The 22,417-nt window shown below is 36.3% G+C and overlaps 1 protein-coding gene across 1 annotated transcript in view; it reads left to right on the top strand.

The window, feature by feature from the left end:
• LOC126976196 (protein sine oculis-like) overlaps positions 1-22,417 on the top strand; it is a 55,085-nt gene that overhangs the window by 29,584 nt on the left and 3,084 nt on the right. Inside the window, exons 3-6 of the mRNA XM_050824448.1 lie at positions 3,144-3,354; positions 5,265-5,392; positions 7,775-7,879; positions 9,869-9,927. Coding sequence (XP_050680405.1) covers positions 3,144-3,354; positions 5,265-5,392; positions 7,775-7,879; positions 9,869-9,927 — 503 coding nt within the window. The remainder of the gene's footprint in view (positions 1-3,143; positions 3,355-5,264; positions 5,393-7,774; positions 7,880-9,868; positions 9,928-22,417) is intronic.

Consider the following 22,417-nt stretch of genomic DNA (forward strand, 5'->3'; position numbering starts at 1 on the left):
TTGTTTATTAAAAAATATTAAATTTCGTATAACATTCACTGCAACAATGCCTTTTTTACATTATTTCCTAAATTGTCCTAAAATATACTACCTCGATCATCCCGCAGCAGACAGGGTAGTTGCGGTATATTCGGAGTATTATCGTATCGTTCCAAATGTGTCGTTGTCGATTTTGCGAGTAGACCTCCTGGTACGTTACATACATTCCAAGATTAAGTACTAATAAAATATCAAATAGTCTGCTATTACTAATATCATTCTGTACCACCTTTATTATAAGACTTTGAAAGCCAGAATTTATTATAATCATCATAATATTATTTAAGAAAGACGCTCACTAACTAACAAGAAAACTCAAGTTCCGCAATCAAGCGGTTACAAACGCTATGTATTCTGCCTACGATTTCACTTCTGGTTGATTAAACTATGACACATACTATTTGTCCTTGTCGCGCTGCAGTTGCAGCATCATATTCTCTATCTTGCTCGAACCACCACGTTAATAATTCGAGATTTATTTGTAAATAAGAATACAAATACGACGTTCTTTTATATAATTTTGTATGGTATGAAATACCTTCACTCTTATATATCTTGCAAACATAGTTTTTACATTTTCTTAACACACAGGTTGGCATTTTAGATTATTATTGTCACGCCACGAATACGTTCCGATTAGCTCGCTGCTATTAGCCGACTAAATGAAATTACGACAATTGTCTGAATTTGTCTGCAACATTTTGCGCGCGCTAGTGCGATATCTACCTCTTTATTGTATATAATATCATTGACTGTGATTCATCATCTTAAAGATTGAGTACAGTGAATGCACAATTTTGTAGACCGTGTGGACTTAAATGTTTTGAGATTACTTTGGGTAAATTTCTCGATCAGCACAGCAAATTTTGTGTTGCGATTGTATTCAGAGAAGCGTAGTTATTTTCGAATAAAATTGAAAATATATACATAATTGATTGATTGATTATTCCCGGGCATTCGTTGATATATCATTATTAATTTCGAAATTAGTGTACTACGGATTGAGTCCGGAGGCTATACAATGGTTCAGTAGCTATTTAAATAACAGAACCCAAACAGTTGGAGTCAATAATGATGCCGGCAGTTATAAATTATCTAGTTGTGCTACTATTAACAGAGGAATTCCCCAGGGATCAAATCTAGGACCTCTGCTGTTTAATTTGTATAGTGCAGATATAATCTGCAACATAAAAAATACGCGCTATCATATGTATGCTGACGATATCCAATTGTATATTTCTTTTAAACCCAAGGACACGTTTCATGCAACAAATCTGTTAAATTTCGACCTGGATCAAATTTGCAGTTGGTCAGATCGACACTCTCTAATTTTAAATCCTTCGAAAACAAAATTTATGATAATTGGCACCCCTATGTCTGTGGAAACGACTGAGCAGTACAATCCGAAGGTCATCATCAACAACACGGACATTGAGCGGGTCCACGAGGCGCGTAACTTAGGTCTAATAATTGACGAAAACATGCGCTTTGAAAAATATATAAGCCAAGTAATAGCAAATTGTTTTTATAGACTTAAAGTAATATATAAGATTCGAAAATATTTAAGTACAGAACTTCGAGTTAGATTATGTGAAGCACTTGTACTATCAAAGCTCAATTACTGTGACGTGGTGTATGGGCCAAGATTACTATACAAAACAAAATGTTCCATCCAACGAGTGCAAAATGCCTGCGCTCGATTCTGTTGGAATATACCACCCAGGCAGCACATCACTCCATATTTAAAAGAAGCCATATTACTTAATATGGAAGGTCGGAGACGTCTGCACTTAGCAACGTTACTTTTCGGTATCGTAAATAATAAAACACCTCTTTACTTATTTAAAAAACTTGAATGGCTAGGGCAACGCAGTGCAAGTAATATAAAAACTAGATCTGCCTCGAAGATATTAGCAGTGCCCAGGCATCACTCAACAGCGTTCAGGGGTAGTTTTCGATACAATGCTACTAAGTGCTGGAACAATTTACCGCCACCAATCAGACAACTGAAAAATATTCAAAATTTTAGATTTAAATATAAAAAAAACTATTTTAGATTCTTTATATAATAATTAATCTTGATATGCAATGTATTTTATAGTAAATATAACACAATTCTGTATCCTTATTATGTGTATTTAATGTTTACCAATATATTATCTATATCTCATTTTTTATACTAATGTACCTTGTGCCGTCTTCTGCACTGACCAACAATATACTGAGTCAGCTCCTTTTAGCAGGGAATCACGCGCCGCACAGTTATTTAATATTTTGTTTTTGTTTATATTTAATTTAATTTTTTATTTCTTTAATATTTTTACTGTAAATTGAAGGTGTGTGTTTTACTGTTAATAAAGTGTTTCTATTCTATTCTATTCTAATTTAATATAGGCTTCATAATGGAGTGCTTGTCCCCACGTTGATAAAAAGAAGTCAGAATTGAATATGGCGTTGAGATGCAATCACTGCGTAGTATGTGTAGGATGAGACTGATTGATAGAATTCTGAATGCGGTAATACGAGCGCGGTGTGGTCTGAAAGAAAATGTCGTGACAAGAATTGAGAAAGGAATGCTTTGGAATGAATTACTTACTCCGAACCGGTCCGGTAGTATTATATTCAAATTGTAAGTTTGCCTAAGACCTTTCGAATGGCGCCAACCGCGATGAAATCGGTCAAACCGTTCCAAAGTTATAGGGGGTTTACATACTTACACACATATACATACAGACATAGTGACACCCTCACGAGAGTAGTTAGGGAAGCTTCCTAGGTTCTCAGAACATCGAGATCTGATGAGAATTATATTTTTGCAAAACGGGATAAAAGCAATAACATCCCAATTTTTTCAATGTTAAGACATTAAGGGAAGTTAAAAAAGAAGCCCGCTAAATTTACTTTTTCGAATGGGTGGTTATTGACGTTCAATAAGTGATTTTAAATAAAAATATTTGAATTTTAATACGAAATACAGCTAGATTTTTGAAGAGTCATAAAGTTTAACATCTCAGTTAACGACCGTGGGTACTCTTAGCTGTCTGTAAATTGCCTGACCATTTTTTGGTAGTTTAAAACTAGTGTTAAAAACATTCAATTTACAGGTGTTGCAGCAGGCTGGTAACATCGAACGGCTGGGCAGGTTCCTCTGGTCTCTGCCAGCCTGTGAGCGTCTCCATGCTCACGAATCAGTCCTGAAAGCGAAGGCCATGGTGGCCTTCCACAGAGGGAACTTCAAAGAATTGTATAGGCTGCTAGAATCCCATAACTTTAGCGCACATAACCATGCTAAGTTACAGAGCTTATGGTTAAAAGGTGAGATAATGTTAAAACATTTCAGTAGCCGCAGAACTAACCGTATGTGCCGTGAAGTAATACTTTTATTTATGTAAGAGGACGAGCGTGGAGGGTAAATTACACAAAATTGAATAACACGCCACAAATTGGGACCAGCATTTGAATGCGTGGCGTTCCACCAAATTGCGATTTCCAAGGAACTTTCTTCCACGCAGAAGACTTGTGCGGTGTTTCCGGGTTGATACGGCATGGGTACGTTCAAAAAAAGCGCGCACACATTCCTTAAAGGCCGGCAACAATCCTGTAATTCCTCTGGTGTTGCAAGAGAATGTGGATGGCGGTGATCACATAACACCAGGTGGCCCGTGCGCTCGTTTGTCCTCCTTTCCATAAGAACCTTACCACTATCTTGTGCCTGCATGTCCGGGATATACGCAATCTTCTGCCACCACACATTCTTACTAGTGATAACCTAACTGTATATGCAATATGTTCGTTCAGTGCAATACTACCACCACACTTATTTACGAATCACTTGTTGTTAAGTGATCATCGTCCTCCATACTCTCTTGTAACACCAGGAACATTGACAGCTTTATACTTGTACGGGTTTTTTTATCGTCCTGGAAACACACCGCAAGGAAGCTCATTCCATAGTTTGACTGTATGGGGCAAAAAGTTGCTTGAAAACCGCACTGTGGCAGAATGCCACTTATACAGATGATGATGATGATATCTATTTTTGTGGGGTGTTGTGCGAAAGCTGAATTCGGCAGTAGGCTACCGTCTTGCCTTGTTGAAGCGACGGCTCTACGCAAAGTTATTGAGCTGTTCACATACCACATACCACCGTACCATCGGGAGGCACCTTTGCACAGGATGCCGGCTAGATTATGGGTCGGTAACGGTGCCTATTTCTACCGTGAAACAGTAATGGGTAAACAATACTGTGTTTCAGTCTGAAGCGTGCCTTAGCTACTGAAGCTACTGGGCAAATGAGAATCAACATCTTATGTCTCTAGGAGACGAGCGCAATTGTAGAGCCGCTCAGAATTTTTGGGTTTTTCAAGAATCCTGAGTGGCACTGAATTTAAATGGGCGTATCAATTACCATCAGCTTAACGTCCTGTTCGTCTTATCCCTTATTGTCATTGAAAAAAGAAAGAAAACGACGATTCGAGCAATCAGTATTGCAGGTGCAAAGGAGTAGGTGATATTGGTGTGCAAAATACGATAAATGAGAACAATACTCCATATAATGTTTCAGGTCCTTCACCTAATCTAATGCTAAAATTTGGGGCAGATTACTGTCTGTCTTGATCAATTAAACCAGTTTTCTCAGCCTATTTGGCTTTGCCATCCATGTGACCGCTGTTTAGCAATCGCTCGAGATTTTGACCCAGTATTCCTATACCATGTGGGGCTTTAAAGAGAATATTGTCAAACAGCGGTGATAATGGCAAATGGGAGTATACAAATGTTATAAGTTTTTCTTGAGTGTAATTCCGCTCAGCTAGGCTAGTGAAGACTCCCAACGTTGTCGTCTCGTCTAGAGGCGAAACTCGTGTCGAATTGGTGAAAGTCGAAACGAATTAACACTCAAGAAATCTCATAACACTTGGATAGCTATGGATTTCCGCAAATACCGTCAAATTCAATAAATTTGTCAAATGGCAGTATTTTGTACTTAACGCGCAAACCTGCGGCTTCTCGAGGTAAAATTGAATAACAATTCCTCTCGGAACTGTTCCCTGGTTTCCCGAGAGAGCCAGCCAGCCTGCCACCACACTTTATTAATATAAGAGGGAGTGTAAGGGCAAGAAAAACAAAAACGTTGTATCTTATTCATTATTTTCTGGAAGTTTTTTGAGAAGGAACGTTTTTGAGAAATAATTTTGGTATAAATCTTTTATCTGTCTTAACCCCAGCTCACTATATGGAGGCTGAAAGACTGCGAGGTAGACCTCTGGGTGCTGTAGGGAAGTACCGCGTGAGACGCAAGTTCCCGCTGCCCAGAACCATATGGGATGGGGAGGAAACTTCATATTGCTTTAAGGTGAGTCATTGCCTAAGTGTCACTATAATAATAGAAGTACTCTCAGGGGCTTGACATTTCATATTGAAGTCGTGACGACATTATGCAAACGGTACTTTTGATTGACGTCACTAAAATGGCGGGCTGTCCTATTCTGGTCGCACGGGGGCTTTAAACTATTTGTAATTTTTTATGTGATTTCCCTCAGTACTTGATTTAATAATACAAAAGGGACTGACCATTTCTGGGCCCAGCTGTTACAGAAAAAAAAGATATCGTAAACAATCTTTATTTTATAATGAACCAAAATCACCCAAAAAAAAAAAAATTTTTCAGTTGCTAAATATAAAAAAGTATTTTAACAATGAAAATGATTTTTATCTGAATCGTCCAATTTATAACATAAAATGGCTAACGAGGCAATCAGTTAGTCTATGGCTAGACTTTTAATTCATGCCAATGTAACATTAATTGGCAGTTCTAACTCTTCTAGCCATTCGCTCTGTGACATATATACACATACTAGCCGACCCGGCAAACGTTGTTTTGCCATATAAATTGTATTGATCTTTTGCTTGCTAGTTGATAAGAGATGGCGCTAGTTGTATTCATTAGTAACAATCACACTTCTTTTATATTTTGTATAATTCACACTATAGTTTTATAAATTATAGCCTATTTGTTATTCTGGTGTGTAAGCTATTTGATTGTAAAGTTTCATCAAAATCTATTCAGTTGATTTTGCGTTAAAGAAGTTCAAACATACATCCAGACATACAAATTTCACATTTATAATATTAGAAGGATTATAATATAGTGTTTATACACAGGCAGGGGCGTGCATCGCTTTTCTAGCAAGGTAGGCACTGTGGATCTAACTAGTCGTAGTTGAGCTTTGGAATAAGCAAAGATTGCTTACCGTAGGTATTTAGTATCTAGAATAAGGAAAATTTTGATGAGTGGGTTCAATAGAAGTTTGGTAATAAAATAACGGAACCAAATTAATCTAAATTGACTTTAACACTAGTGCTGTATTTATTTAGGTTCTTAAAGAGGTAGGCCTAATGATATGCACGCTTCTGTACTCAAGGTGAATGTGATTAACTATTGGATTATTCGTATTTTCGGTAAGTTTTCTACGATTTGGACTGCATCATGGAACCTGATGAATCTTACTTTGACTATTTGATTTATTTATATATATATTTTATTTTTATTTTATAATTATATATATAATTTTTTGTAGTACTTATTACTAATGTCGTTCCTGCATCTCGCACTGTCAATAATTTTTGCTACAAAGCAATTTGTTGCTTAATTAAGTCAATTTTATGACGCGTTAAACCCCCAATGGCAGGACGTGCGGGTGCGTGGGTGGTGCATTGGTAAGTAGGCTAAACAATATTAGCGGAATTAACAATAATGATATTAATTCGCAACATTTAAATGGACTACCACGAAATAGCGACTAATTCAATATATTTTCTGGAGTGTTGAACAGACATACCAAGATTTGTAGACCATAGAGATATTGAAAGGTTGTCTTAATCCAAGAAAATCCGGACCAAATAGACACAATAGTTTTCCTGTATGCAAAATTCATATTATTTTGAATAAATCTGTTGTTTTATACTAAGTTAAAAGATAAAACTCTGATCAGAAAGAAAATCAACTGTAAATATGAATTAGAAAAGGAATTAACTATAAAACAAAAATGTACAATAGTTATAATGGCTTACGGCCGTACCCAATATTCAGCCTATCTCTTACTTGAGATAAAAATCATAACTATCGTTGACTTTTCTGTCCTAATAAACATATCGATGGTTACTCACCTTATCCGTACACGCTGTCTGTCAATGGGACGACTGATAGCTTACCAGCGATTAGAAGTTGATATGGAAATTGCAATTCACGCGTCCCAATATAAGCCGATAAGAATGACATATCGGGTATATTGGGACAGCTTCAGATTATTGACAGCTAATTACTGACAATAGAAGATAGTAATTTATCTCTATCTGTAAATAGAATATTGGGAACGGCCGTTAGTAAACCTTGTAATACGTGAATTTGTCACAGTTTTGGGAATATGTCTTGTTTGCTTTTTCTCTTGTTCTTATATCAATATTTATATTGATTTATGATAATTATTAATTGTATCATTCAATTCGATTTTCTTTAAAGCATTATTTTCTATGATATTCTGTTTTAAATGGTGTGGCTGTGTTGATCTAAAACGATCGTTAACGTTATTTTTAAGTAATTTTGATTAAATTACATTTTGGAAAATTTAATCCAATTTATTAATTTAATTAACTGACGCTGAAATTGCAATTGTAAATGTTGCAAAAATAAATTTGAAATATTTATAAACTAACTTAGAATTTTTAATTACAACAGGAAAAATCAAGATCTGTGTTAAGGGACTGGTACCTTCACAATCCGTATCCTTCGCCCCGAGAGAAGCGAGAATTAGCTGAGAGCACAGGTCTTACTACTGTACAGGTAACTAATTGAGTAATTATTTTCAACAGTGTGCTGATAAGCAGTATTTTAAGAATTATGCATACGGTTCACCGGACGGTAAGTGATCACTCTTCAAATTACTGTTTGCATTCTTTGCATAAACTTTGATACACTGCCATATTATTATGAAACTCTAGGATTGTTCAGTTATCAAGTTATTTATACATACAGACACGTATGTCGTGCCTGACCGTATCATAACCAAGGGATGAATATTAAACCATCCAAGAAATCACCCAAATACACACGAAAACCTCCTCAAAATCCCATGATGGTGATAGAACGAGTTCCATGATATACATAAGTACAGAAAAAATATGTACATTTATTCTATTTTAAATTGTTTAAAAATTAGATTATCCAGCTCTGCATTAATGACCTTCGATGGACGAACATAGAAGATATTCAATGTCTAATCAGTTTGCTTTTACTATACTATTTAGTAACGCACCATCTACATTATCAAAATAAAAATATCCCACACAATTACATAATTATACCTAAAAATGTACCCTGAAGTGCTCCTCTATTGTGAGAAAATAGCGATCGCAAATCTAAAGTGTGTCTTAAACTTTTTTTTTAATCCCTTCAGCTCTAAATAAGTTCTATAAGTTAGAATAATATACCATTATAATAGTTCAACACACATGAGTAATAGCACTGTAAGAGATTGTCGAATGCATTGTTCGGATCAAGATATAATTTTTATTTATCAATAAGAAGAGGCAACGTCAATCTCACCGTAATATGATACGTTTGGTTTTGAGGAAGCGGTGGGTAAATATTAAATTACCTCCGCAATGCAGCTGTAGAAAAATAAAGAAATTTTCTTAGACACGATCGTAGTTTGCAAACTTGTTTGATTTATGCGTAAGGTGTACATTTTTTAAAAGTGTTTAATCTATAACAACATAGAATAATAATAGAATTAGGAGAAAATTAAAAACTATAGTATGAGTACATACTCATAAAAATAAAAACAAAAATTTAAGAAGTGATTACTACTAAAGTACTTTTTATGCGGTCTTCTTAATAATGAATAATCTTTAAGAATGGAAGACCTTGGAAGAGGCCTTTGTTGAAGGACAAACAGTTAACGGGAAGAGGACATCGACTGTATATTTACTGCATATAATTAAGTTAATGGTGTGAGTGTATAAGAAATGTATTATAATATTATTCATTTTATCATTAACTTTGTTATGTTGTTAATGAATTAGATTGAGCTGTCACGCTCGCTTGGGTGAAGTCAGCTCGAGTCGATTAAAAGTCAGAGCAAAACCAAGAGTAATTTATACACAATCATTGTATGTAGTGTAAGCTTATCTCTGGTCTGGCGCACCCCAGTATCAGCTCGATCCATTTGACCGCGTGCAACGCAGAGCAGCTCAAATTGTCTGGGGCCCAGTGCTCTGTGAACGGCTGGATCACTTGGCGTTGCGTACAGACATCGCTTCATTATGTGTCATCTACCGCATTTATCACGGGGAGTGTTCCGAAGAGCTGTTTCACCTGATTCCTGCCGCCGAATTCCACCTTCGCAAGACACGTCACAAGTTAGGATATCATCCTCACCATCTGGATGTGTGGCGGTCCTCCAAAGTGCGATTTTCAAGGAGCTTTCTTCCACGTACTACGAAGCTGTGGAATAAACTAGTGCGTTGTTTCCGGGACACTATGAGATGGTTACCTTCAAAAAAAGCGCCTACACCTTCCTTAAAGGCCGGCAACGCTCTTGTGATTCCTCTGGTGTTGCAAAAGAAAGTGGGCGGTGGTGATCACTTAACACCAGGTGACCCGTTCGCTCGTTTGTTCTCCTTTTCCATAAAATAAAACGTTGTATGGAAGAATGGCTGTTATTATTTCCTCTTAATAGTTCTATATGACCTGAATGCTCGTTGAATAAATACCCTTTTACAAAAAACTCTTCTTTTAATTCATTTGTTCATTATAAGCTGTGTGTTTCAGGTATCTAATTGGTTTAAGAATAGAAGACAGCGCGACAGACAAGCGGAGCACAAAGATAGGTAAGTCAGTAATTTAGATGTTTACTCAAACAAAACAAATCTTATAACTTTATTAACAAAACAGTGATTACATTAGAACTATAATTCGGGGAAGTGTTCCAAGAATACTGGCAGCATTTCCGCGTTGGATAGCTAGGCTGATCCGTTGACCGATATAGGTGCCAGCGCTTGGGTTTCTAGTAACCCTATTGAGGCGCTTAGATAGTACTTTGTACATTCTCCGCGCCTCTGGGCCCCATGGGCCAAGTGTTAACACTAAACAGCTCAAAGATTTATGAATCTTTAGATATTAATTTAAAATTATTAAAAAAATCCTTACTTAAGAAATGAAATATTTTTGTGTAGGCTTCGCATGTTTTCGGTAATCATTGTAGTGATTTTCATTATTATAACACTAGAAATAAGGGATTGCTTGTAACTAATTCTAGTAGGCTTCATAAGATACATAATAGCTTTAAGGGTAAATGTATACACTTCTATAATAAAGTCCCAGCCACTGTTCAGGCATTATCTATAAATAAATTTAAATGATTTATAAAAAAATGGCTCTGTCGTAAATCTTATTACTCCACTGCTGAATATCTAAATGATCGGACAGCCTGGGACTAGATTGTGATTATTTTATAGCGATAGAAATGACTGTACGATATTGTATATTTTTATTGAAAAGAGCGCAATGCTGCGAGAGTTTCTTGCGCCGCTTCTTCTCTCTCAGAGCGCCATTTGTTTCCGAAGCGGTAGTATTATCTAGTAGTTATTAGAAATGACATCAAAAAGAATTCTAAAGGAATCAATTTTGAGAAAATAAATGCCTTTTTTTTATCAAAGTAAATTGTCTAATATATAATATTCTTATGTCACTGTGTTTATGACCAAACCCCCCCGATACGGCGCGTCTAAGTCTTATGATTTCTGTATATTCGGTAGCTCTGAGGCTGATATCTATAGAGTCTACGTAGACTTAGAGTTTGCTCAGACTTAAGTTACGTAAAACTTAGCTGAGTGTAATCCACCTTACTATAATCTTATATTTCGTTTTTATTGTCATTCGACAGCTGAAATTATACGGAGCTTAAGTTAAGACAGCCCAATGCAAAAGTCAAGTACGTGTTTTTTTACGTAAGTAAAGTCTGAGCAAACTCTAAGGACGCTCTATAGATCTCAGTATATTACATTACTATGCAGGTTATTGTAGTTGAATAGGTCGTAAACTAATTTTTATACCTTTTATACCTCTTATTTTGAGAGTAAATGCAGCGAATAATTTATACTTGGAATAGTTATTCTTCCATTGGTGAAATTGATTGTCAGTGAAGAGGATTAACCCCGAAATTTTATTTATTGCAAATCGACCAGACCGCTCCATTCCTTTTTCATTAAGAAACACATCGCCACACACAAGAAGTTAGTTACTTTTACAATATTTGGTTTCGGTACCAAAATATTCATTAGAAATAATTTGCTAATAATTAATTGCCCCCCCCCCCCCCCCCCCCCCCACAAGATGGACCGACGATCTAGTAAAGATCGCTGGAATAGGTTGGATGAGACTTAAGACGGTGTCACTTGGAAAATTTCATAGTTCTAGGTTAAATAATGTTTTTTTGCGACATAAACGGTCGTATCTTGTTTTACGTTAACTGAGAATGAGAGCCTCTTGCTGCTAGACAATCGACGAAAAAACTACTTTAGTGTGCGTGACAAACTCCGTCTTACACCCTTGATTTGTATGCCACTTTGTATTTGTGTGTGTGAGCTTGCTCAAAATAAACAAAAAAATTAGCTAAAAACATAAATAAATTAACTGTCAACTTCACTTTTTCGACGTTTTCACAGCTGTCATCAGGCTAGCTAAACTCTCTAACAAGCGATGCACTCATTTGTATGTATGAAACATGCACTCATTGATGGATTGACAGATGCCGGCTTTAATCTTGTAAAAAAAAAGGAGATAACCGAAATCCACTACGTTAGCAACTGTTGCTTCCAAACTTAGCCGGATTATACTTTGTGGCCAATCGCGATACTGTAATTATTACTATTTCAAACTTATTTCAAATGACTGCACGTTTCATACTAAACTAAATTTCAATTTTTACGTAGGCAGTCCCACCTCTTATTACGTAATATTACATGCTCTTTGGCTGTCATAGACTATCTAATAAATGATCTAAGCTAAAAACGGTCTTGTAGGCTCCTCCTTTTTATGGAGTCGGTTGAAAATTTAATTAAACTACGGTCTATTTTCAAATAAGGAGTGATTATCTAAAATGTAGTTCACTGGGCTTGGCCGACGACTTGATGATTTGAATCACTGATGTTTGATGTATCGACCCGACCACCCGCGAGCTGTACACAATTATCGATAGTTTCCGCATGGTAAACCCTATTGTCGCAAGTGTCAGATAAGTTTGACTTCACTAGCTGTTACTACCCGGGTATATTTTCTCTGATATTATTATTAACTAGCTGACCCGGCAAACGTTGTTTAGCCATATAAAGTATAATTCACGCGATAGTTTTATAAGTAATAAAATATTGCCTATATTATAGCCTTTACATCATTTTGTTCTATTGTCAATAGTTTTTGCAGCGCACGCAAAAATATTTTTTCGATTTTACACCTTGTGTTACAAAATAGCAATTTTATTACGGATCCCTAATTTAAAAAAAAACATAGCCTTCCTCGATAAATGGACTACCCAACACTGAAAGAATCATTCAAATCGGACCAGTAGTACCAGAGATTAGCGCGTTCAAACAAACAAACAAACACTGCAGCTTCATAATATTAGTATAGATAAATAAACAACGATTTATTTTATCAGTATTATAAATTGATTTAAAGGAGTTGTGTTGTGATGCTGATTATTATTATCATTATTATTTTTTATAATGAGAAAGAAACCTAAAAAAAATCATATCAAAATTTAAGGCGAAGAGTAAGCAGAAAACACGCAAACATGGTGTTTTTAGACAAGTTTTGTGGTGAAAGTATAGATAGCATTTCGAGCTATGAACACTATTTAATCCTGTTACACATATCTTGAAGTCTTATTTGTAGGTTGCTAATGCTTGCTGTCGGTTATAGTTAACACTGCCGAGCCTTTTTGAACTAACACTTTTCTTTGAAGTTAAACAATTTTTTTGGCATGGCGTGACGCATTTTTTTGGTAGTTCTCTCAGAAAAGTTATTTTTATAGCTTGTACTTTTTTGTGTAGGTTTATTTATTCAGATTAGTAGTGAATAACGAGGATTGTAAGCATATAAACTGATTTCCACCCAAGAATTTTGAAAATATTGGTTAGATGGCGGGCCGGCAGCCGTGAACTCATATCGCTCAAGGTCGCTGGCATTTAGTGTCGCCTTAAAATATTTTTTTGTTACGTTTCATTACGATATTAATTATTGGTTTATTCCCTGTTCTTGTAATAAAATAATGTCACAGTAGAACTGTCAAACTGTGCGTCAAATGTTTATCTCATAGAATAATTAAAATCATTAAAAAAAAACTACGTTTAAAAAAAACCGACTTCAAAAACGGAAAAGTATGAAATAGCTATAAATTTAATACACCTCTTATGCAAACCTTTGCCTTTATTAAAATATTGTTATTTATATGTGCTACCTATTGATAGGTTTTAAGTCGGTGCCAAATGTGTGTGGTGCTAAATGTAATATCTAGTTGGGGCGCAGCGGAGACCAATCCTTTATCTGAGTCTTTTTCTTGAGACTTTTTTAAAATCTCTGAAATGAGACATTCTATATCTTCAAGAAGAAGTTGCCAACTCTAGTCTTATGGAGTCTTCGTTTTGGACTGTGGACTTACATCCCGTGCCACTTAAGGCCGTTCCCAATATTCAGTCTATCTCCGGTTGTGGCCTACTTGAGATAAGAATCGTAACTATCGTTGACTTTTCTGTCCCAACAAACTTATCGATGGTTACTCACCTTATCCGTACACGCTGTCTGTCAATGGGACGACGTATAACTTACCAGCGATAGAAGTTTGTATGGAAATTGCAATTATTCACCCGTCCCAATATAAGGCGATATGAATGTCTTATCGGGTAGGTCTATTGGGATAGCTTCAGATTATTGACAGTACAAGGTAGTAATTTATCTCTATCTGTAGATAGTATATTGGGAACGTCCGCATAATTCGAAAACCACTGGTCTCTTCATTATAAGGTATACATTTTAACCATTTAAACTATACAAACGCGAGCACGTAATATTTTTAGAAATACGAACAAGCTTTATTTATCCGTCAAAACTTACTTTTTCAATCTAAACTTTGATTTCATACAAATAAAGACCAATTTTCAATACACAACACAATGTTTATATAAGCATTTTATAATTGTATGGTATTATAGACTCTGTTGCGGACGTTATAAAGTAGATTCTCGCTTGAGTATTGTCTGTTTGTAAAAGTGTCAGGTTACGAAGGCAGCCAAATGGTTGAGTAGATTCGTTAGCTAGTAGAGCATGCGGGTTCGCCTCGGGAATTTAATATTTACTCTGTGGTTTTTTATGTTTGGTAGGGTAGAATTATAATGTTATCCTTACAATGTTAGATAATAGTTTATCATAACTTCTTTTCTTCTTTCTTCTCTTTCACTACCGACGGCACAGTAATAACACAATAATACTTTATTTATTTATTTAAAACATCACAAAATCCACAGAACTTAAATATAATAATACTATTTTGTAGGACTTACATCTAATAACGGATTTACAATATTTATAATAAGACATGATATTTGTGCGTGTGTGGTTTGGTGAGAGTGTGTGTGTGAATTACTCTATATTTAACCTTCCTTTAAATTTTTACTAACACTCCTTTTAAAGCAGCCTTTACTGTTATTAAAAAGTTCAGTACTGTTGAATTGCTTATTATAGCTGCATAGAATGCGACAGATTACCGAATTTTCGTAATAATTAGTGTGACTCAGCGCATTACTTTAGGCCAGGTTTATTACTTTAGTGTGTGTGACAGCTAGGGCTGCTAACTTTGTGTTAAACCGAACATATATTTTTGGATTCGGTACCCAAAAAAATAAAGTAGACAAAGAATTAATTAAAAAAAATATTATTAAGTAATTTCTTATGAATCTTTTTTACTGCTTTTATGGATAGGTTTTTATAGTTATGGAACCCTTTGAATATTCAGAACACCATTAAGTCTGCTTTTATCAGACCGATACTAGCTCCATGTATATGTATGCTCGATTCTAGATTTTTTAAATATATGAATGCAGTTTTTTTATCATTTAACCCATGCCATTGCTCCTAAGAACAGATGGATGTCTTATAGTTTCAGTCTTGCCCATATTGACCGATTTTCATGGACCCACCTGTATGATAGTGGGAGGTTTCGGTGCACAGAATGCGGGCAAAGATTATGATGCGTCTAGACTCTAGATAAACTGGGACACCTGGGAACACGTCGAAAAAAATTGCGGCGAGCGGTTAGCCTCTATTTTCTATAACGTACGCACACTAAAACAATGTGACTGAGAAATCGCGAGAGTAAGACGCAGCTGTCAATAAGTTTGCCAACCCTACTATATAATATAGTATCCTGCTATTTAAGGTGTAGGCGAAAAGACTATATTTTATTTGCATACAGAGCGCATATTATCTGTGATGAACAAAGTGGAAAAATGAGAACAGTAGAGCCAGTATCGGTCTGATAAAAGCAGAGTTAATGGTGTTCTGTATTTTAAAATAACATAGTTTTTTTTTTATGTAAATAAGGGAGGAGACGAGCAGGACGTTCAGCTGACGTTTTTTAACAATTTTTTCAAATTTCATAACACATTTGTTTTGTACATTTTCTGGGATCATATTGTAGAAGCATATACATCGCCCAACAAAAGACTTACTAACTCGACCCAACCGAGTAGTAGGCATAACAAGTTTATGTTTGTTCCTCGTGTTAACATTATGAATGTCACAGTTTCATGAAAATTACTCAATGTGCTTATGAACATACAAAACATAACATTTATTAAAATAAGGGACGAGACAAGCAGGACGTTCAGCTGATGGTAATAGATACGCCCTACCCATTACAATGCAGTGCCGCTCAGGATTCTTGAAAAAACCAAAAATTCTGAGCGGCACTATAATTATTGCGCTCGTCACCTTGAGACATACGATGTTAAGTCTCATTTGCCCAGTAATTTCACTAGCTACGGCGCCCTTCAAACTGGAACACAGTAATGTTACACATTACTGCTTCACGGCAGAAATAGGCGCCGTAGTGGTACCCATAATCTAGCCGGCATCCTGTGCAAAGGAGCCTCCCACATTATGTCCTTCCAAGTTATGATAGTAGCAAAGGGTTCTATGGAACCTAAATAACAACAACCTATCAAAAAGGATTGTTTGTTTTTATGAAACCACGGTAAAAGTGAAACTTTTTTTCACATTATAGACATTTAACTAAACATTTTTGGAATAATATTCCATTAAGCGTATAAAAATCTTATCAATCTTAATTTTATACTTTGTAATATTGGAACGATAATGGGAAATTATAAAAACAAACACAAGCACAAATGAGTAATAGTCTATACACGGTCAACTGCTGCGAACTATAGGCGCTGCCCGACCGTCACGCGACATGCAACACACAGACGAAAAAGTTTGAGACGATGTAATAAAAGTTTCACTTTAATAAAAGCTCAATGCAATAAAAATAATCATAGGAAATTATTTAACAATTCCCTGTCTAGTATATTTTCTTGGGTACTGAATCCAAAAATACTATATTCGGTTTAACATATAATTGGCGACCCTAGTGACTATATGTTGGTGATTACTTATTAGATACCTATTTTTTTTTGACTTACAAATACCTATACAGGGTGTCCCAAAGGTATGGGACATAAAGGGAAAGTACCTTAAATATCGAAGATCGGCTATTTTACTGAAAGAAGAAATTATGTTATTTTTAAAAGTAAGTAATTCTGCATTCAAAGATTTTCTAAAAATTACTTGCCTCGTCTGGGAATCCAACCGACTTAAATGTAAAAAAAAAGCACCCCTACTGTTATGATGCCAATCGAAAGAATGGCCAAAAACTAATAACTCTTCTTAAGTAACATAGTATTTTTAAGAAGGTACAAAACTTGAACAAAAACTAATAGGCCATCTGGATTCGAACTGGGGTTCTCTGCCTTCCGGATCACCTTTCATTTGTATATAGTAACGAAACTTACCTTTGTATTCTAATGTTATTGTAGCAGTTTTTCATTAAAACACGGATAATACTACATTTTTTTAAATTGATTTTTTTTATATAATAGATTTCTGTCTGTATACAAAATTTCATTAAAATCGTTAGAGCCCTTCCCGAGAGTCCGACTTTCAGAATTGATCGTTGATATAACAATTCATACAATGAGCGGGCGCGGGTGTCTTCTAATATATAAAATTCTCATGTCGCGGTGTTTGTAGTTAAACTCCTTCGAAACGGCTTGACCGAGTGCATATTGGGTAGGTCTGAGTATCGGACAACATCTATTTTTCATCCCCCTAAATGTTAAGGATGGTCCACGCCATTTTTTTTTTAATTTTTTTTAAATTTGTTTTATTATGAGTCAGCATTAAAAAATACATACAATATAAATTTATCACCCATTTACGATCAACAGTTACTTTTGTATCGCGATTTTAATATCGGCAATACAACGTTTGCTGGGTCAGCTAGTAGTTTATATAAACAACGCGACGTTTGCCGAGGCACTTGTAAAATATAATAGTTGATTTACATATTATCTATTTACTAAAATACATTGTTAAATTTTAAACAGAATTAGGTAAATTAGGAAGTACCAAGCATAAGTTATACATTGTGATAAAAGTTGCACAAACTTTATGAAATATTTCACTAATTAATTGATGCTGAATGCGCGAGCGAGAGATCGGAGAGCGAGAAGGCGATGTAACCCGACACCGCCACATCTGGCTAAAAGCGTCCAGGGACGGACTGTGTTATTTATTTTAACACTTTAATACACAATTCTATACCATATGTTATGTTTTTAAAGTGATAATAAAATATTGGCGACCCAACCAATTGGGACAGACCATACGCCAATGCAAAATCATGCACAGATCGCCCTGCGTAGTCGCCATTCGGCATTGTGCCCGTTGAAATCACCCAAGACTACGATTTCAGCGGAGGGGATCTGTGCAAGCACGTCGTCAATTGCCGTTTGAACACAGCCCATGAGGTGATCGGTTTCTGCGTTACCACTATGGGACCTGTAGACGCACGCATAGATGCGGACGCGGTCCAATAAGTCTACGCGGAGCCAGAGAGTAGACAGGTCCCTATCCTCAAAATTGCCGAGACGGCGACAGCAGATATCCTCCCTAACGTACACACATACCCCGGCATTTGGCATAAAATTGTGCTCAATTTTGTAGCCGGGGTACGATAAATATGACGTATCGCTAGGTCGAGATATCTGCATCTCCGTAAGGAAACACAAGGCTGGCTGCGCCGTCTCAAGGTGGTGGTGGACGGTGTTTAGGTTGGAGTTAATTCCCCTGATGTTACAAAAGTCCACATTAAGCGTGTAGCGGGGTGCCGTGGTGTTACTACCTCGTTTGTCCTTGGTCATGCGCGGTACTGTGCCCTCACCAGAATACGAGGGGCAGCCCGAGCGCGAATGCTCGGGGAGGGATTCTCCGGCTCTACAGGAGCCGGTACCCTCCTGGGGTAATTTCTCTTTTGATACAGCTTTCATATTTTGTTGGGAGGAAGGGGGGGGGGGAATGGCCTCCGGTCCTCGACACATACCTATGCGAAACATAGCGGCACTAGGTCGCTACTTCACGCCGGTTTTCTGTGCGAGTGTGGTAAGTAACCCGGACGAGTTTGGCCCGATTGTGCTGACGTCAAAAGACGGTAGCGTGACTCTCCCACTTTCAATAAGCCCGTAGTCGCCTCTTACGACACCCTATTCTTTTTACGCCCCGGGGAAGCACAGGGCAAACCCTGTGTACCTATAGTACAGCCTAGTTTGGGGCAAGATAATTTGTGTAAAAGTGTGTCAATATAATTATTATAATATATAAACATACATACAACATACATTTATATTGCTAGAGAGGACTTAACGACTACAAAAATATTATTATAATATAATATATATACATATTACCTCTACATTTCCAATAAACGACTTTTATTACGAAATAGCTTTTAAATGCATTGAGCTTACCAGCAGTACCAGCTTCTTCCATTTGACCGCATGCAACAAAGATTAGCTCGAATCATCGACGATCAAGTCATCTCTGATCAGCTTGATTCTTTGACGTTGCCTAAAAATCTATGTGCATCTTCTTCCAAATATGTCACGGGAAGTGCTCAGACACCGTGATGGCTTACTCTCATCCACAATCCTCATTTACCAGCGGGGAGGCTCCTGTGCACAGGATGCCGTCTAGATTATGGGTACCACAACACCTCCTATTTCTGCCGAGAAGCAGTAATTTGTAAGCATTATTATGTTTCGGTCTGAAGGGCGCCTTAGCTAGTGAAATTACTTGGAAAATGAGGCGTAACATCTTATGTCTCGAGGTGACGAGCGCTATTGTAGTGTCACTCAGAGTTTTTGTGTTTTTCAAGAATCCTGAAAAGCACTGCATTTTCATGGGCAGGGAATATCGAATACCATCACCTGAACGTCCTGCTCGTCTCGTCCCTTAATTTCATAAAAAAAATTCAATACCAACAAATTAAAGTGATCGGCGGGCATAGAGAAATTTTCACTTCAAAAAATTTAAAAACAATATACATTTTAAGCGGATTTTGGAGAATAGTCGGTTTCTTTAGGAGACCTTTAGATGGTCAAGTTATTATTGAGGCTTTGTTCAGAGACCCAGTCATCTGTTTATTTCTGCATCGCCGAGCGGAAACAGGATTAAGGATCGACAAAAAATGGCTGCAGGACTCGGGATTCGATTCTATTAGCAGGCATTATTTTTGTACGTAATTAAATGGGAAACGAGATTATCTTAGAACCCGTCAAGCGTGAGTCGGACTCGTGTAACATATTTATTTATTAAATACTTTTGTATATATTATTAAAAAAATAAACTATGTTCAAAAACTGAAAAGTATCAAATAACTAAAAATTTAATTTGATACACCTCTTATGCAAACCTTTACCTTTAATATTAATAAAATACTATTATTTATATGTGCTACATATAGGATATGTTTTAAGTCAGTGCCATATCGATTAGAATCGAATTGATAACCTCCTCCTTTTTGAAATCGGTTTAAATGAAAATTAGTTATGGCGAAACAATAGACAGATATACCTGAGAAGGTTACGAGGAGAGCCAGTACTGTAAATAATAAATATTCTGGTGCCCGGTGATTGATTGATTCAAGGCTTTCAAATAAAATATATGGAAACTATTGTCCACTATGATATACTAAATTTATTGCCTGTAATTTTGCACACCATTGCAGTACTAGTACCTCAATATCCGAAACGTCCCAAGCGAACATAGCAATGTAATGTATATAAACAGAGTGTAATCGTTAAGTATGACCAGAAGGCCTACCATCAACTTTTAATTAGCGATTCGATTCCAATACAGTTCAGTTTAGGTACCTAAACTGAATGGCGTTTGAAGCGGTGTGAGAAAGAGATGACGCTCTACAGTCGTTGCATAAGTCTGTCTCTCTTACTCGATCCATATCCGAAACCTATATATATATAGGTTTCAAAACGCATAAACCGCTTAAATCATCATCATTTATTGCATAGTGTTTACTACAAATACATTATTACATACAAACATACAAAAATTGCGCTGTATAGTATCAAGTTATAAGGCTATTTTCCTACCTTATAAATAATAGTAATAAATATATACTTAGTTCTTTAAAAAACGAGTTATGAACGGACCTCCATTCATGTTTGATTTGACAGGAGCACAGAGTACATTTTTTTTTAAATCGTTCCTGCGAACAGGCGGCCTTGCAGCCTCGTCTTTAGTATTTAAATTTTTGGTATTTATTTTCAGTATTTTTATACAAATGATTTAAGTTTTCTTTAGTGTTAATTCCGCCAATATTTGTTTTTAAAACAATTCGACACGTGTTTCGCCTCTACAAGAGGCATCCTCAGGACGTGTTGTCTCGCCAAAATCTGGCACGAGACTATTTTTTTTTTTTTTTTTGATTTCAGGATTATGGATTTCCGCAAAGTAACGCCTAATTCAATAAATTTTTTTTCAGTATTTTGTTTTACCAAAAAGTATTTTCATATCATCTGTCATTAATTCCATTTTCCTTTTCTGTATGCGTACTATTTTTCAAAAGTTACTAACAAAACGATTCACTTTCCGCTAGGAAATAGAAACTTTTTTTGAATCGCTCACTTTGACACATAAGCTATCCAGTTAAGGTTGAAATATTACCTCATGGTACGAATAAATGAACGAACTAAAACAGTTTGCGATTCAATTTCCGACTTGATTTGACGTCAACCTAAACTGGATATCTCTAATGACGTCGTGGTATGAAATAGCAATGCAGGTCATTTGAGGCCGTCAATTGAATCGCAATAAGAGTTTATGGTAGGCCCGCAGGCGATTATTCCGTAACTAGTTAAATCTAAAGTACGTTACCTAATCAGTACGTAATATGTAAAACGTCGCTCGGACATTTTTTGACGACTTTTAATAGACGATTGGGATTCCAGTTGGTTATAGTCAATTTGTAAACTTAATAATAAGTATTACCTTTCATCAAATAAGATTATAACAATGCCGTTATTGCATTCATTAACCTAGCAACCGATATAAGATCTACCAACTACTCTCTACCACCAGTGGGAGGCTCCATTTCTGCCGCGAAGCAGTAATGTGTAAGCATTACTGTGTTTCGGTCTGAAGAGCGCCGTAGCTAGTGAAATTACTGGGCAAATGAGACATAACAACTTATGTCTCAAGGTGACGAGCGCAGTTGTTGTGCCGCTCAGAATTTTTGGGTCTTTCAAGAATCCTGAGCGGCACTGCATAGGCAGGGCGTATCAAGTACAATCAGCAGAACGTCTGGCTCATCTCGTCCCTTATTTTCATGAAAAAAAAAATGATCTTAATAGGCAGGAAAAATCCTCGTTAGATCTAAAAATATCCCCTACGAAGCCTTAAAACCTTTCCTCAATATTATCTATTGTCTAAGCCCGTTGGCAAGATATCGGGTTACAATTCAAGGGTGTGTCATGATGTGTTTATTCCAATACTATCAACAGTACCCTACCGGTGTTGGGTTACAGTGGGGTGATGAAACCGGTCGAAACTGGATTAAGCCGGATGGTATTTTGCACCAACAATCGGTTAGAAATAAATTTTAATCGGGAAGTGTTCTCAGTTTTTTTTATAAAATAAGTTACCTTACTTAAAACTTCGGTAGCGCTTTCAACTGGGAGGCGTCCACGGCTT

Source organism: Leptidea sinapis, chromosome 39 (assembly GCF_905404315.1).
Source record: "Leptidea sinapis chromosome 39, ilLepSina1.1, whole genome shotgun sequence".
Classification (NCBI taxonomy): domain Eukaryota; kingdom Metazoa; phylum Arthropoda; class Insecta; order Lepidoptera; family Pieridae; genus Leptidea; species Leptidea sinapis.